Source organism: Trichophyton verrucosum (genome assembly GCF_000151505.1).
Source record: "Trichophyton verrucosum HKI 0517 chromosome Unknown contig00005_32.r1.exp, whole genome shotgun sequence".
NCBI classification, from domain to species: domain Eukaryota; kingdom Fungi; phylum Ascomycota; class Eurotiomycetes; order Onygenales; family Arthrodermataceae; genus Trichophyton; species Trichophyton verrucosum.
Genome location: NW_003315633.1, coordinates 1 through 15,739, shown reverse-complemented (window position 1 = coordinate 15,739; position 15,739 = coordinate 1). Strand labels below are relative to the sequence as shown.

The 15,739-nt window shown below is 49.3% G+C and overlaps 8 protein-coding genes across 8 annotated transcripts; 5 read left to right on the top strand and 3 right to left on the bottom strand.

The window, feature by feature from the left end:
* Nucleotides 1–163: 163 nt before the first annotated feature.
* TRV_00095 (uncharacterized protein) lies at nt 164–2,449 on the top strand (the record flags this gene model as incomplete). The annotated part of the gene is made up of 1 exon (XM_003025678.1): nt 164–2,449. One exon carries the CDS (start codon nt 164–166, stop codon nt 2,447–2,449), a length of 2,286 nt encoding a protein of 761 aa, XP_003025724.1.
* A 574-nt stretch (nt 2,450–3,023) lies between these two features.
* TRV_00094 (uncharacterized protein) lies at nt 3,024–3,804 on the bottom strand (the record flags this gene model as incomplete). The annotated part of the gene is made up of 3 exons (XM_003025677.1): nt 3,024–3,416; nt 3,485–3,613; nt 3,703–3,804. 3 exons carry the CDS (start codon nt 3,802–3,804, stop codon nt 3,024–3,026), a joined length of 624 nt encoding a protein of 207 aa, XP_003025723.1.
* Nucleotides 3,805–5,411: 1,607 nt separating this feature from the next.
* TRV_00093 (serine-threonine rich protein, putative) lies at nt 5,412–6,203 on the top strand (the record flags this gene model as incomplete). The annotated part of the gene is made up of 1 exon (XM_003025676.1): nt 5,412–6,203. The coding sequence occupies one exon, from the start codon at nt 5,412–5,414 to the stop codon at nt 6,201–6,203; it is 792 nt and encodes a 263-aa protein (XP_003025722.1).
* Nucleotides 6,204–7,043: 840 nt separating this feature from the next.
* TRV_00092 (uncharacterized protein) lies at nt 7,044–8,110 on the bottom strand (the record flags this gene model as incomplete). The annotated part of the gene is made up of 2 exons (XM_003025675.1): nt 7,044–7,616; nt 7,766–8,110. The coding sequence occupies 2 exons, from the start codon at nt 8,108–8,110 to the stop codon at nt 7,044–7,046; spliced, it is 918 nt and encodes a 305-aa protein (XP_003025721.1).
* Nucleotides 8,111–8,512: 402 nt separating this feature from the next.
* TRV_00091 (uncharacterized protein) lies at nt 8,513–10,280 on the bottom strand (the record flags this gene model as incomplete). Its single annotated transcript, XM_003025674.1, has 4 exons — nt 8,513–9,726; nt 9,804–9,990; nt 10,059–10,178; nt 10,251–10,280. 4 exons carry the CDS (start codon nt 10,278–10,280, stop codon nt 8,513–8,515), a joined length of 1,551 nt encoding a protein of 516 aa, XP_003025720.1.
* Nucleotides 10,281–11,194: 914 nt separating this feature from the next.
* TRV_00090 (uncharacterized protein) lies at nt 11,195–11,857 on the top strand (the record flags this gene model as incomplete). The annotated part of the gene is made up of 1 exon (XM_003025673.1): nt 11,195–11,857. One exon carries the CDS (start codon nt 11,195–11,197, stop codon nt 11,855–11,857), a length of 663 nt encoding a protein of 220 aa, XP_003025719.1.
* A 2,029-nt stretch (nt 11,858–13,886) lies between these two features.
* On the top strand, nt 13,887–14,450 carry TRV_00089 (uncharacterized protein; the record flags this gene model as incomplete). Its single annotated transcript, XM_003025672.1, has 2 exons — nt 13,887–14,214; nt 14,293–14,450. 2 exons carry the CDS (start codon nt 13,887–13,889, stop codon nt 14,448–14,450), a joined length of 486 nt encoding a protein of 161 aa, XP_003025718.1.
* A 97-nt stretch (nt 14,451–14,547) lies between these two features.
* TRV_00088 (uncharacterized protein) lies at nt 14,548–15,657 on the top strand (the record flags this gene model as incomplete). The annotated part of the gene is made up of 3 exons (XM_003025671.1): nt 14,548–14,634; nt 14,701–14,825; nt 14,976–15,657. 3 exons carry the CDS (start codon nt 14,548–14,550, stop codon nt 15,655–15,657), a joined length of 894 nt encoding a protein of 297 aa, XP_003025717.1.
* Between the last annotated feature and the right edge of the window lie 82 nt (nt 15,658–15,739).

The window sequence follows — 15,739 nt, the reverse complement described above, 5'->3', positions numbered from 1 at the left end:
ACAGTCTCTCGAAGAGGATCGTTGACCACGCACTCGCAACAGGTGGCGGATCATGTTATAATACAGCTTGGAGCCACTCTGTGGCAGTCAGACACGACGATTTCTTTTCCCTCATTTACAGGAATTTGTTTCATCGATCAGTATTAGGCCTGGGTTCAGAGATATGGAGGGGCTTTCGTGGAGCAGGAAGCTTGCTGTCTCGCCGCCGAATAAGACTCCGAAGCTCACCGGAGACAAGATCACTTTACCACAAACAGCTCTTGAACAGATACTCGCTGCCGTTCGAACTATCCCGTCTCCTACGCAGGAAAATCCTTTATCTGTCGACCTCAACTCTCACAGTTCCATCGGTAGCAACGATGCACGACAACGAGAGCTCCCCCATCCTCTGACATTCCGCCTCGTTAACCCTATTAATGGGCGAGTGGTGCATTCAGGAATTAGGGAGTTCTCTGCTGATGATAATGAGGTCTCCCTAAGTCCGTTCCTTCGTGAAAGCCTTGGTATAGAGGACCATAGCTTTGATGTTGAGCTAGACGCCACCCAGAGAGATCCACTACCTACGATCACGGTTCACGCTGCCCAGCTTCCTAAGGGATCTTATGTACGATTGAGGCCATTAGAAGCAGGATATGATGTGGAAGATTGGAAAGCCTTGCTAGAGCGGCAGTTGCGGGACAATTATACAACACTCTCCGTGGGGGAGGTTTTGACAGTGGTGGCCAACAGAAGTGAGACTATGCAGTTCCTCATTGACGAGGTGCAGCCGGAAGGGAATGCAATATGTATTGTCGATACGGATTTAGAAGTGGATATAGAACCCATGGATGAGGATCAAGCCCGTGAGAGCTTGAAAAGGAGGCTTGCAAAGAAAACTCGAGCGCCCGAAAACGGTGCGCAAAGTTCGATCGGTGGTAAAATCACAGATGGACAGGAAATCAATGGACAAGTGCTTCCGGGAGACTATGTGGATTATGAGCTTGAGGCCTGGGAACGGTCAAAACGTCTAATCTTAGAACTGGACCTGGATAATGATGAGGTGGCTGTTGATATCTTTGCATCTCCATTTTCAGCCAGGCAAAGAGCTCGACCTCGCAATGACCAACATGTATGGGGAAATTTCTCGACCAACTTTCCGAAAGTGATTGAGATCAAACCTACGAACGTGGAACTGCACGATGCGGATTGTTTATATGTTTCGATTCATGCATCTCATACGCAACTGAGAGGGCAGAATGGTTCTACAGAACCAAGCCACACGCAGCCGATTGGGTTCCAGCTACGGGTAACCACCTCTGCTATACCTAGTGCCGCGGCGGAAGCTGATGGTCTAGACCAAAGTGCTCGTGGCTCTGACGAAACGCAATGCACGAATTGTCGTCAATGGGTTCCAAAAGCAACCATGATCCTACACGAGAATTTTTGTCTTCGAAACAATGTGGTGTGTCCAAAATGCAAGAAAGTGTTCAAGAAACGATCACCCGAATGGGAAAACCATTGGCATTGTCCCCATGATGATTCAAGTGGAACTGGGGACGCGAGTGAGGATAGACATAATACTGTATTCCACTCTGCCCATACCTGCCGGGATTGCAAATATGTTTGCAAGAACCTTCCGGACCTAGCCCAGCATCGGACTACAGTATGCCCTGAGAAGCTTATACTGTGCCAATTCTGCCATCTTGTTGTTCCCCAAAAAGGTGAATCAGACCCAGACGTTCTAGACCCAGAAGTAGTCCTTTCCAACCTTACTCCACACGAGTTGGTTGATGGTGGAAGAACAACAGACTGCCATTTATGCCACAAAACTGTTCGTCTTCGGGATATGAATACCCATTTACGCCATCATGAACTTGACCGAGTCTCGCGGCCTTCCCCACAAATATGCCTCAATGTCAACTGCAGCCGAACAATTAATGGTCCAAGCTATAAGCAAAGAGATTTGACGAACGATACCCTTGGGCTTTGCAAAGTATGCTTCGGTCCTTTATACGTAGATGTTTATGACCCTGAGGGCAAGGCACTTCGCCGTCGTATTGAGCGGAAGTACCTTTCTCAAATGCTTACTGGATGTGGAAAACCATGGTGCCGCAATAAATACTGCAAAACTGGCCGTGCCAGTTGCAAGATTGAGCCCGGGACTACACTCGCTTCTAAAGAGATCCTTACAATGATCAAACCATTGGTTGAAAGCGTTTCTATTGGACCTACAGTTGTTAATACCTCGCCTCTGTATTTCTGTACAGACGAGGCTACTGAAAGACGGAGAGAGCTAGCTGAAATTTTGGCAGCTGAAGTCGTTGCTGACGCGGGCTCCCGTACAGAAAGTTACGAAATAGAATGGTGCATAGCAGCCATGGAGTCCGCCAGCGGAGACCCATTCAAGGCGAGAGAGTGGCTTCAAAACTGGGCTCCGAAGAAAGGAGAGACATACATGAACTCGTCTTGATTGCAGCTCCGTACTAGATACGAATTTTATGTGAATAATTACGAGTATCTGACGAACCTTACGAATACCAATACACACTAATGCAGATAAGAATATGGATACAACACAATACTCTTGTACTAATTTATGGGAACATCTTTCCTACGGATCAACTTGGTCGACTGCAATTTAGAAGGGTCAAATATACTCAGAAGGATTCGGATACAAGGAGAATTTGGACGAAAGAAGAATTTATTAGAGAAATGAGCGAACATAAACTAATAGGGGTTAGATCCCAGGCTATTAGATCCACCGTCACACTCTGCCGAACTTAAAACCGAAGAGCTTCTGCCCATTTGGGGTTGAAGGATTACTTCCATTAGGACTTTCAGGGCAAAGAAGCAGAAAAGGAAATGAAAAAGCAAAGCAACGAGGGGAGGCCCCTTATTATATACCCAGCACCATGCACAGATTCATTGCGAGGGAGGCAGAGGATATGGCGTTGGGGATTCCCAAAAGCGCCCGACGGCTCAGATCGAATTTGACCACAGTGAACCCATACACTTGGCTGAGGCTTGGTTATGGGCGGTTCGATCTAGTAGTAGTCGTCGTATCCCCTGTATCCATACTCCTTGTCGTCATATCCCTTGTAGCCATAGTCATCATGGCCATAGTCCTTGTGGCCATAGTCTTTGTGGCCATAGTCCTTGTGGCCATAGTCCTTATAGCCATAGTCCTTGTGGTCCTTGGGGTCGTACTCTTTCTTGCCATAGTCCTTCTTACCATAGTCCTTCTTGCCATAGTCGTTCTTGCCATAGTCGTTCTTGCCATAGTCGTTCTTGCCATAGTCCTTCTTGTCGTCGCGGCGTTGCTTAGCGTTGACCCTGTTGTGGGACACCTTGTTGTGGTCGATTCTGAACTTAGCATCGACATCAACGAAAGTGATTGGGTGCGCAACGCTGGCAGAGCAGGTCTGAGGAGAATGCTTCTATATCGCCAAAGCCTCGCGGGTCAATTTTGACACCAAGTCATGAGTCCATGGGGAGGAATACTCACGTCTCCGTTGTTGTTGCAGCAGACAACAACGCTGTCACAGTTGACTGAGCTGCCGGTCAACTTGGTGCAGGTGCTTCCTTTGGTCTTCTCGGGAGAGCAGCAGTAAGGGGCACCGGATTGACATTTGATCTGCAGATGCCAGTTGGGTCAATACCAGACGATATGACATGGAATTAAGTGCATATTAGGTGCATGGAGAACATAGAACTTCCACATACGTCTTGGATCTCAAGCTTGTTGCTGTGTGGGCGGTGAGGCCTGTGGCCAGCAGAGACACCAGCAGCCAAAATGGCAACGGCAAGGACTTGTGTGAGTTGCATGTTGACTCAAATGGAGTAGTGTGTTCGGACTCAATCAACTTGAGAAGAGAAGGGTTTGATGTCTGCTTGTTGTGATTGATGATGGAAAGGGAGATTCTTCACTGGATGTTTAGGAGCCTTTTATATTACCATGGGGGGGTTATTTGCCTTGATTTTTCCAGGCAATACTTCTCCTCAGCTGTGAGAGGATGGTTTCCCCCTTCCAAGGACGAATTGGTATGCTCTGGAGCCTATACCATCTCTACAACCTCCCATCCAACATGACTCGGACATTCCAATGGCTACACCCGGTCCTGGCTATTGCATCCTTTTCGCCTCTAGAGCTCGTCTAGGCTAACTATGAGCTGATGCTATGTAGGACTATGGCGCCCCAGGAATAACATATTTCGAACCATGGAACAATCTCTGTCTAGCACTGTGCACGCCTGGTTGTCAACCACCCAATACTGTCATCTTGTTCCACCCGATGCTAGCTGGTAGCACCAAGCCAAGTTAGCCCGGAATGAACCTTCCGGAGCATAGTAAAGGTACGTCACCACTAGCTCACTGAGGTTTGGTCGAACTTCTGCAGCGGTAGCAAAGATGACATAATTATGATTAAGGATGGAGGGACCTGGATCTGATAGGCTCTGCATTGTCGGTTTTCGGACGAAATGGTTGGCCAATGTTCCACCGTCGTCGGGTTGGACGTGCGTTCCACGAGGATCATAGCTGGCAAATCGAGAGCTCTCGTCCACCATATGTGACACCATTGTTCACCAAAAGAAAAAAAAAAAAAAAAATATCTCTGGTTACCATGGACTCGAACACTTTAACCCCTCAATTGGGCCTAATTAGCTATTGCTAGTCTCCGTCTCCTCAGGGAGTAACTTGGATGCCTATTATCCGCAGCCATCAGCCTGCAGGAACATGGGAGCTAACCATGGCTGTGTAACCCGCGGTTGAGGATGGATGGTATGAAAGTACCTGTCTACTCATCTCTATATCCGTATCTATACTCCATTGTATAGAAGAGTCTCTTTTTGAAAATTTCAGGAACAGGTTTTGGAGCATTTTGACACATGAAGACATCTCCAAATCCCGGGAAGGGATGACAGCAATCTATCAAAGAAAAAAATCTCATATTCGGGTCACCACATTACTTCTGTGTTGCTTCAACTTCCCCTCCATGGCCAGGCAAGCGGGGAAGAGATTGTTCTGTGACTCCGTTATCGAGAGGCAATGGTCAATTTGAAAATGGTGGAGCCAACAGATCATGGCCACGACGCGGAATACCACCACTTTCTATAGAACTTGAAGGTATTCACCAGCTCTAGACTCTTGTGCCACTATTCAGGCATCGGTCTTACACAGATAACTCAGAGCGGGGGATGAGAGGGGAAGAGACTCAAGCTGGTCGAATGTTGCTTTCTCTCACTCGTTGTTCATTTGGTGAACAATGCACCGCATTTTCAGTCGACCTTCAGTTATAGATAAAGGACATCTTCCCTCGATAAAAGGATGGGAAGGGTATAATCAGCAATCAGCAGCAAATTCAACACTCCTTTTACCTGCTTTCGTTAACTTCAAGAAAGCATTGTCACATCTACCTTTACCTGCTTTCCAAAATGAAGTTTTTCTACGCTACTTATCTTGTTTCCTTCTACTTTTACCTTTCTCTAGTGACAGCCTCCCCAGTCCGCCCTGGCAGCACAACCCTAAGCCCTGTTGCTGAGTCTCAAGCCCGAGCTTTCAATGCTCCCCGTGCTAGAAACGTAACTTCTGAGGCTGTCCCAGTTCCATTATCAACTGGAGCCGCGGAGACTGGCACAGAGGAACAGGCTTCAAGTGAGGCTACTCCAACTCAGGCCTCTGCTGCCCTCTCTGAAGGCCAGGCTACCCCCGAAATATCTGCTACTGCCACTGAAACCCAAGATGCCTCTGAGACCCAAGCTGCTTCTGAGGCCCAAACTACTTCTGAGTCCCAGACCTCGGAGACCCAAACCCCCTCTGAGACGTCTGTCTCCGTTACTGATATGACATCAGCTGCCCCTGAGATGACTGGCACCGCAACTGAAAACCAGGCTGCCTCTCAGATGACTGCTGCAGCTACTGAAAGCCAGGCTGCCCCCGAAATGACCTCAGCCGCCTCTGGAATGGCCTCCCAGTCTGAGGCATCTCCAACTCAGGCTGAGGCTAGCCCTCAAGAGACTATGGGATCTTCCCCTTCACCTTCACCATCGGTTTCAGAGGACGCCTCCAATAGTGAAGCTCACCGTGTCCACAAAGCTAGTCCTAAGCAGGGTAATCTATGCAAGACTGGTGACTCTTACTGCTGTGATGAGAAGGATGGAAGTATGTCATCAATTCATCCAGTTTCCACCATTCACAGCTCTATGCTAACCAGTATGTTTTCTTAGAAAACACCTGTATCAAGTCGAGGACAAGCTGCGACCAGAAAGTCATCTGCTGCAACAACGATAATGGCGTAAGTTATTGTCTCTCAGTTTGTGGCTATTGTATCAATGATATCTGGGTACTAACCCCTCTCAAAAATAGTATCAATTTTGTATGGGAGATATCAACTTCAACATGCCAATCACCTTTAACATTGACGTGGACTTGGATTTCTAAGCTTGTCGTTGTATGAAGATACATAAACATCTTGTCGCTCTTTTTCCCCTTTTTTTCTTTTGTTTAGGATATCCCATGCCGTCCTTTTAGTCCCTTAATAGCGCTGCTAGCCAGCTGATGGGATATGTTTCTAGAAGAAGGATTTAGGGCCCTGCTCTAGTACATTGCAGGCGATATGGATTCTCACTCCTTATCAAGCTATTATTTAGAGAAATATAGCAGCTCTTCTCCTTGCCCAAAACAGCCCAATTACCAGGCTGTAACCATCTATAGCATCTGTTCATACTTCTCCGAACACAATAGCAGGTAGGCAGGTGGGTTACGTGCCAGTTTTCCACAGCCGGGAGAAGGAGTCGACGAGGTAGGGGTACGGGGATTTTGAGATAAACATGCTTTATATATAATTAAATAGCCACAGGATATCTCATATTTTTAGGTGCCATCCCAAATACACATAGCTGGCCTCATCCATTTTCCTAGGACCTCCAGACCTCCCCTGAAACGATGTTACTCTATACTGAACAGCTCCAAAGCCGATGCTTACAGCTTTCACCCAGGTAAGACGAGTAATTAAGAGGGTCATATAATGTCATATATTTTGTGGAACGCTTTCCCTTTCTTCTGTATTAACCCCCAGTAGCCTTAGCGACTAGAGTGCCGCCACCTCTAGAAGAGAAGATACCCATAATCCCGAAAACGACATAAAACAGTGCTAGAGGGTATGCGACTAGGAATCTCATACCACGCATTCGAGCTACGGCGCAAAACATGCCTGAACTGCTGTACGTGCACCACCCAACAGCGGCGGTGGTAAGTAAGTAGCCGAATACGGTGTCCATGGGTATCAAGATTCCCACAAGGCTGGTTAGGACAAGGGGTAGAAAACAGTATCCCAACACACTGGCGGAGCGAGGGAAAGTAAGAGTCGATGAGAAATGGCCCCCTTGGGCTCCATGGCCATGGCCAGCGTCTGAAGGATTCATGTTCATGTTCATGCCTGTGGAGTCGTGGGATACTCCGTTTGTCGACGGGTCAAGGGTAGGTGACATCAGGCTGAGGATGAGGTGGATAATTACTGATCCGAAAACAGCTACGCCGTAGATGTAGCCGTAGAATACCTTTCCTGATAACAGGAGGAATGTTCCGTACAGCAGAATGTAGAGGAGGGCGCCATAGAGATCGTTATCATCCATCAGGTGCTGGTCGATTCGTGCGAAGGGATTTAGCACCGAGAGTGTCTATCAAGCATTGGGTGTCAGCAAAGCAGAAAAACATACGCGCGCACTGAATTGAAACAAACGAAGCAGATGTGAGCGCCTACCTTCGTGCGTATATGCTCAAAATTTACCCCTAGTTCTTCGAGCAACGGAGGTTCATCCTCATAGCCTTCTGTCCCAAACGCAGCCAGCCATCCCATCCGTAGTCCTCCTTGCTCACCCATTCGACCGCTGACAGCATCGGCACCTCCACCAAAGCCAGCTGATCCGCCAAAGGACGCCCCTCCGCTGCCTAATGGCGGGTAGGCAGATGATGACGAGCTACCTCCATAGCCGCCGTAGGAGACCTGTGCGGGCGTTGTATGGCCCGAGACCGACGAATATGAGGAAGGATAGAACTGGAGATTTTGCGCCGAGGGCTGCTGTGGAGGGACACCGTACGGTTGATGCTGCTGTTGCTGGTAGAACCCGGCCATGGTGGCCTTTGCGGTGAGGTTGCCACGAATCCAAGGAGAGCGGGCGGTGTCTGGGCGAGAAAGGGTCGAAGAAGGTAATTCTCTGTCGCACAGAATGTACTGGAACTGAACTGCGGGATAAATCAATAGAATGCACAAGTTATGCGCTGGCCAAGCTGCGGAATGGTCGTTGCTGTCAAGTTCCAGGCGTTGTTAGCTGGTTACCTATTTATTTGGTTTTGGTGGAGGATGGGAAGTTGGATGGTCCGCGCCAATCAGTGGTGGATACTCTTAACTGAACGTCAAAGTTAACAACCCTACAAAGCGTCGAGGGTGATGGATGAATTGAGAATGGATTTCAGTAGCCCTCTTGCTTTTTATTTTTTGAACATAGGAAAATATATGAATGTTGATACAGGTAGTCTACAAAAAGCTGATTCCGACTCCGAGCTGAAGGCCTTTTCTGCCTTCTTCTCCTTTCCTAACGACAAGCGGCAGCGAGAAGTTCAGTTCAAATCTGGCGGCAGGATGGGCATAAACAAGTCCTACTCCGGCAGCAACGCTTGGAAGGCCGTTCTGAAGCTCACTAAAGGTATGGAAGACACTCTCCCGAACCTCAGCATGGGTAGTGGGGGCTGCGCCGGAGGGTGTTTTCAGAGCAAGGAGGCGGCCACCGTTAACGAAGGCTTGGAGCCGGAAGGGCTTGTCTGCGCCAACACGGGGAAGAGGGAAGAAGAGGTTGGCGCTTCCGGCAGCATATACATCACCACCTAGCGCATCTGAACCGCCGCGAGGTCCGAGGCCACATTGCCTGAAGCCACGGACATCTGTTGGTCCTCCAAGCTGGAAGCGGTCGTTGATCCTCGAGAGCTGAGGTTTTGGGTCGGAGTCAAGGCCCAGTGGGTACAGAAGGCCGGCACGGAAGCTCGATGTAAAACTTATTCCGCAATCTTTCTTAACTAGTGGAATGGGGACTGGAATCGCTGTCTGAGCTTCCACTTCTGACTTCCAGAAAGACACGTCTCCTTTCAAGGGACCCCATCCAGCGAGTTCGTTCAGAGTCTTTGCATAAAATCCTCTAGTGGGTAGAATAGGGTTATCCCGACGATCGTTGACCCACGTATGCGAGATGCTGGTCTTCACGCTATCTCCTGCGTTTTCGCGAATACCCAAAGACGCATCAGTAGCCAAACCGGTGACCTGGCGCCAGAAGCCATTGAGAGCCAACTCTTGTCGGTGGCCATGACCATTCAGCCACCGGAGCTTTGTCCAGCCGCCCTTTAACACCTCTTCGTGGCTTGACCAGGGCTTCTTTGTGTCACTCGCGACGACACCGGTCTCCCATCGGTAGTTAGGATCACTAAGAATCGGGGTTTCGAAAATCGCCTGGTAAGACGACCTTGTGCGTGTGCCGAGAGAAGCATTGAGATTCAAGGTTTCTGCACCACCAAGGATATTCCGCCAGAGGACGTTTGCGTATGCCGAACCTTCTGCGTTTCCAAGATCGGTTCCGGTTTTCACGAGTAGTCTAGATTTCTCTTTGGTAGCAAGATATATGCTGATGTCGGTAGGAGTGGTGCTTGGGTCGGTTTGTGACGGTTTATCGAGGTGAATACCAATTGGATGTTCAAAAATGTCTGTTGGTAGAGATTAGTGAACATTCACGCATAAACCTCGAAGGGTTTGAAGATTTTGAGTAAGCTTTGAGACCTACCGAATTGACTTAGCCTGTCTGTGCATTTTGATACCTCCGCCAGAGTCTCGGCCAGGGTAAGCGTGCGGTCTTTATTTTCCTTTAGCAAAGGGCTGAGAGCCTTCTCGAGAAAGCCCCGTCTCGTATGCGGCGCATTGAGAACCTGGACGGAGGAAATGGTGCATGGTAATGTAGAATTCTGGTCGATCTGGATACCGGACGAATCAGTCAAAATGCCACAAACACAGACAAACGCAATTGACAGCCAGCACTGACCAATTCAGCAAGGCGAGCCTGGGCCTTCTGGTAGATGTTGCTTATCCGCTCATTGACTGCTTTCTTGCGCTCCTCCAGCACCTTTGGGTCTACCTCCGGGTTTCGAAGACGGTCGAAGATCTATGCAAACAAGACATAAACAGGGTAAGCCGGATGGTCCAATCGAGTTTCTCTTCCCCGGGCAGGACTTACCTCGTCTCCGCCGTTGGATGAAGAAACCATTGCGGCTTCTGCAACAGCTGTCGACTGCGTCTGTCAATGGCCGTCAACCTCCTCTTTTTTTTTTTTTTCTCCCTTTGAAGCGCTTCTTCGTCCGCTTCGTCTTCGTCCTTTTTGCTTGTTCTGCAACTTCGCGGCGTCGACTTTCGCAAAACTATGTAAGCAGCGTCACGTGAGTATGACGGATGGAAGGTTGGGTCACGTGCCATGACTCGCATGGAAAAAGAAGCAGCGAAAAGCATCGAAAACATCGAAAGATCTTCATCTTCGTTCTCTCTCGGCATCAGCATCAGCGTCAGCATCAGCATCGGCAGCGGCATCGGCATCGGCGCTTTCTTCCCGCTTATACTAGTGCATTGTCCCTGGCGGACTGGTTGACAGGAGCTTCGTCGGCTGCAGTGCAGGGTTCTCCGGGTTTACAATTCTCAGGCTGCTCGCGTTTTGTCGTTCTCTCGAAGACGCCCCTTAACTAGTATTCTTACTGCGAAAGAGACAGCTGGACCAGCCAGGGTTGCCGCGCATCATGGCCACCAAAGCCGCCACCAAGCGAGTAAGTATATGATCTATCACGGCAGACCCATTAACGGCCATGCTAACGGGAAATCCCGAATCCTAGCTCACCCGCGAGTACCAAAATATCCAAAAGAACCCACCTCCCTACATTGTTGCACATCCGTCAGAGTCCAACATACTAGAGTACGTTTGCAACGCTCTTTTATTTCATTTATTTTTTTTGTTTTAACGGGGCGAACCCCCGGCCTGGACCTCTCCAGATTGAGCTCGCCGGCTAACTCGATGAAACGCATAGATGGCACTACATACTTACAGGAGCACCCCAGACACCGTACGAAAATGGCCAGTACTGGGGTACACTAATATTCCCGCCTGAATATCCGTTTGCGCCTCCAGCAATAAGAATGCACACGCCAAGTGGGCGATTCATGCCATCCACACGATTGTGTCTGAGTATAAGCGATTTCCACCCAAAGTCCTTCAACCCGGCGTGGGAGGTGTCGACGATCCTGATCGGACTGCTATCCTTTATGAACAGCGAGGAGATGACGACTGGGAGCGTGAGTGCCTCCGATGCCGAGCGCAGGTTATTCGCCGCGAGGTCGAGATGGTGGAACTCTACCGGTGGCGGCTCTTATACAAAAGCCGTTCCTGGCGTCACGTCGACGATCAAGGGGATTGCGAACATCAAGGCCGGAGACGGAGGGAAGAAGTTTCGAGCCGAGTGGCCCGAGCTGGACCAGGAGAACTGGAAATGGATGAAGGACAACCGGGTTGATCCAGCGACAGGACAGATATTACCCGACCCCAATGAAGCCTTGTTAGCCGAGAACAGCAGCAGCGGCAACGGTAGCAACAACAGTGCCTGTTCACCTGAGACGAATGCTCTTCGACGCAGGCCTGGCGGTGGGAGTGCCACAGGGTTAGGGGTTGTTGTGGAGGGTGGACAGAGGGCGAGAGATGCCGGGGAGAGCTGGTTTCGAAGAAATAAAGTATGGATATGCATCGGCCTGGTGCTGGGGTATGCACTCTTATCACGACTGTTCGACGACCTCCGGGCCTGGTAGATCTCAACATCAGCCGCCCATCCGACAATCTCTCCACACACACACATACACACGCACACACACGACACGCACGCACACGCAACACATGCATTCCTTGGCTCCTGCCCAATCGACAGACCTCCTCCCTCCCTCCTTCAGCAGCCCATCGACACTATTCATAGCATTATTGTTGGGGGCCGGCCGGCTACATGTGCAGAAGAGGCTACGCCCGCATCCACACACTAATGCTATACGGAACGGAAAGACATGAAACAGACCCTGAAGCCTGATAAACTTCCTCTCTTGGCAGCAGGCTTCTGATAATTCTTGTTTTTTTTTTTTTTTCCCTTTCACGGCTACTTAAAAGCTGAGCAGACAGCAATAATGGGTATCAACACCTCCGATCCCTTATTTCAGTTGCCGAGAACTCTTACCCTCGATATTGTTTCCTAGACTCGTCGCCGATAGATAGAGAGACCCCCCGGGCGTTGTGGCGCCCCTTGGTCAAAGAGAAAAAAAAGAAGCTGTTTGAGGCCAGGGGCCCATCCCAGCTGCGCATCACGTCAATCCGTCCTTCCGCGGAGTGTATCCAGCTGTCCGTTATATACATATTAACCCAGCCAGGCCAGAGCCGCGTCTGGCTGGCCGCTCCCTGTCCCCTCGTTGAACAAACTAGTTAGAGCTGTCGGTGTTACTTGTTGCTGTTGTTAGCTGCAAGACATCGCCTTGGCCGTCCCATGTAACTAAGCACTTACTTCGATAACTAAATAGCTACTAAGTACTATGTATGTAATTTGTCCGAGCTAGTCAAGCCAGAGCTGCTGCCAGTGTCAAGTCCCCTCGCCTCCTGTCTGCCTGCATCCATCCATCCACTCCATCCTCAGCCCGACTGGTAGATACTACATCCGAGAGATGCTACCTCATCAGCGCTGCCCAGTGGGTCTCGCACCAACCAGACGGGCCGGTCGAAGGCTAAAATAAAAAACGACGACGGCCCTCAGAAACGAAACCATTAATATTAGGTATTGACATATATTTATTATCTTACTTAATACTTATTTATTTATATATATTAACTACTGCTATTTGCTATTACTTAACTCCCTGTTGCGTAAGTCCTCTCTCTCTCTCTCTGTCTCCCTGGAGCCAGAAACGAGCTTCGCAAGGTAAACCAACGGCCGGCCTGGAAAACTGGTTTATACGGGCGCTCAAAAGGCGAGTTTCTGCTTGCTGTGCGCCAGCCGCGACCTTTCGTCCCTTCTCTGGCCCCCTTTCTCTCGGTTTTTTTCCTTTCTTTTCTTTTCTTTTCTTCGGGGTCTTTGCTTTTGGATGACGGCCGGATAGGACGCTGGAACGGCGTGCTCGCACGCTACGTATATAAATAATATAAGTATTTCCATGATCTAGCGCGGTCCTGACAGTCGATCACTCATGTCGACCATCTAACCAAACCCTGCCAGCACCGCCAGCAAGGCACCGGAAAGCACGAGACAAAGAAAAGCGAAGGAAAAGAAACAAAAAGAAGGACGGGCAAAGGCGCTCTCGGCCTCCCTCTGAAGCGGGTTGCAGGATGGCTCCTCCGAAGAGTCCCATCATCGTTCCCACTGGCTTTGCTGCGTCGCCGAACTCCTCTTCGTCTTCCTCATCCGGCGGAGGTACGCCTCCCGCGGCTCGCCCAGGGCCGTCGCCAGGTACGTTTGTTAGCTGTTGGCTGTTGGCTGTGGCTCACTCCTGTTGTGTGCTCTCTCTCTCTCTCTCTCGCTCTCTCGCTTGTTCCTGGGAGCTGAGCTCGGCTATGTGTTGATGTTCATTCAAGCATGGCTTTCGTCGTAGCTGGGCCAGACTCATTATTTTCGTTTTGACGGAGAAGATAGTTAATACGAGTCTGGGGGAGGATGTCTTTTTATAGAATATCATTTGCTAACAAGGCATTCCAGAACAATCGTTGGCTTATGAGCGCCCGTCGTTCACCTTTATCGGGCAGGATGATGAGGCCGCCTTGAAAGGGAAAAAGGGTTCTGATACCCGCAAGATGATACGGTCTCACGTAATGCGAGATGTGCGTCGTCGAGAGAGAATCGCCGGTCTCAAGCGAGTCTCGAAGAAGGCGTCCAAGAAGCACGAAGTGGGAGCCGCCCTTGGTTCAACAGCTTCTGTCCAGCGCCAGACAGACGACCAGGAGGAGTCGGCAACAGGCGCTGTCGCAGACGTGAGGCCGCCGCCCTCATGGGTCGCGTTTAAGAGCAAGGACGAATCAAAGGTACTCTATATATTCAACAACCCTCTGACGACCGCTGTATACCAAACCCTAGATCCGATGGATACTATCAAGGGTTTTGAGGGAATAGGCAATGTCGTCGGCAACCTGGTACATTATAGTAAGTGACATGGCCTCCTCGTCGAGTATAGAACTGCGGTGAAGTGGAGCAACAAAAAGTCTTACCATCTGAATATAGTCAACCATTGCCTGATACCCATGACTTTCCCCATTGAAGCCAGAAAAGAAGAAGAGACAAAGAAGCGGCTAGCCATAATGAGGGTTGCGGCTCTTTCATCGTCTGCTTCTTTTTTTTGCCCAGATGACCCTCAGCGCCGCGCACAAAGCGATCTTTGAACAGCATCATTCAATATCGCTGGCAGGCTCCGATAAAGATGAAGCTATGCTACTAGACCCTACATACTACGTTATGAAGGCCAAGTGTATAGCGGAGATGAACCGGAAACTGCAAGACCCAGACCCGATGAAAGCAGTCGATGACACCGCAATAGATATAGTGACAGGTCTTATATCTGCAACGGTATGGCAATACTCCCCTGGTTTTGTGACATCACTTGGTCTAACACCTCACCTCGCTATTAAATAGTTAACACTAGCTTTATTTGAAGAAGCCAGAGTTCACTGGCAGGGCATGAAGAAAATAGTTGACTACCGTGGTGGGATTCTAAACATGGCTGCGCAAGGCTCCCGTGGCATAGGGGCCGTTTTAACGTAAGTATATCCCGTCTTCTACGGGCTGTATAAAGAGCTGCTGCTAAGCTAACCAACCCACAGGTGTGATCTCAAAGCCGCATACACTTTATTAAGCCGCCCAATATTCCCCTTGGCCTGGGAGCCTCGACCCCTTCCGCCTAAAATTAGGGAGAGAATCGAACCTCCGCCAAACTCCCAACTACGTCACCTTAACAAAACATTATGCGCTAATAAACACCTCAGCCCCAAGTTAATCTCCCTCATGCAAGAAATCCGCCATGTTTTTTTCTTTGAAATCTTCAACCGTACAGATGCCTCGGGACTTTCAGACATAGAATATGAAATGTTCCTCATGAAGGCCCACGAGATGGAATACGAACTTTTAGACTACCCTTACCGCGCACCGGAGGCCCAAGGTGTCGCGGACAAGGATATATTAAAGGACAACCCAATAGAATCCGTTGCTCGGCTTACTGCCTTATCCTACTTCAACTCCTGCTTCGTTGTCTCCCCGCCTGAGTTTGGAACCGGAAGGGCAATGACAAAACACCTGAAAGACGCCCTTGCTAAATGTGTTGTGAAGCCACTATCCGAACACTCGAATGAAGATCGCTCCTTGCTAGCCTGGGCGGCTTTCATCAGCATTTCTGGCGCGTGGGACCGGACGCTACGGAAATGGCTGGTGGAATTACTGCACGATATCATTGTTTTACAGCACTGGCGGAGTTGGGAAGAAGTTGAGTCTGTGATGCACGGATATCTTTATGCTGGTCAGCTACATGGCCATATTTGGAGGAAAATATGGCTCGAGGCTCAGTCTTTCAGCTCCATCTGCGAGATCGTTGGATAAATGTCCTGCGGCCCTGACTACTGTAATTTTTTTTTTTTAATTTTTTTTTATTTTTTTTTATTTTTTTTATTTTTTATTATTT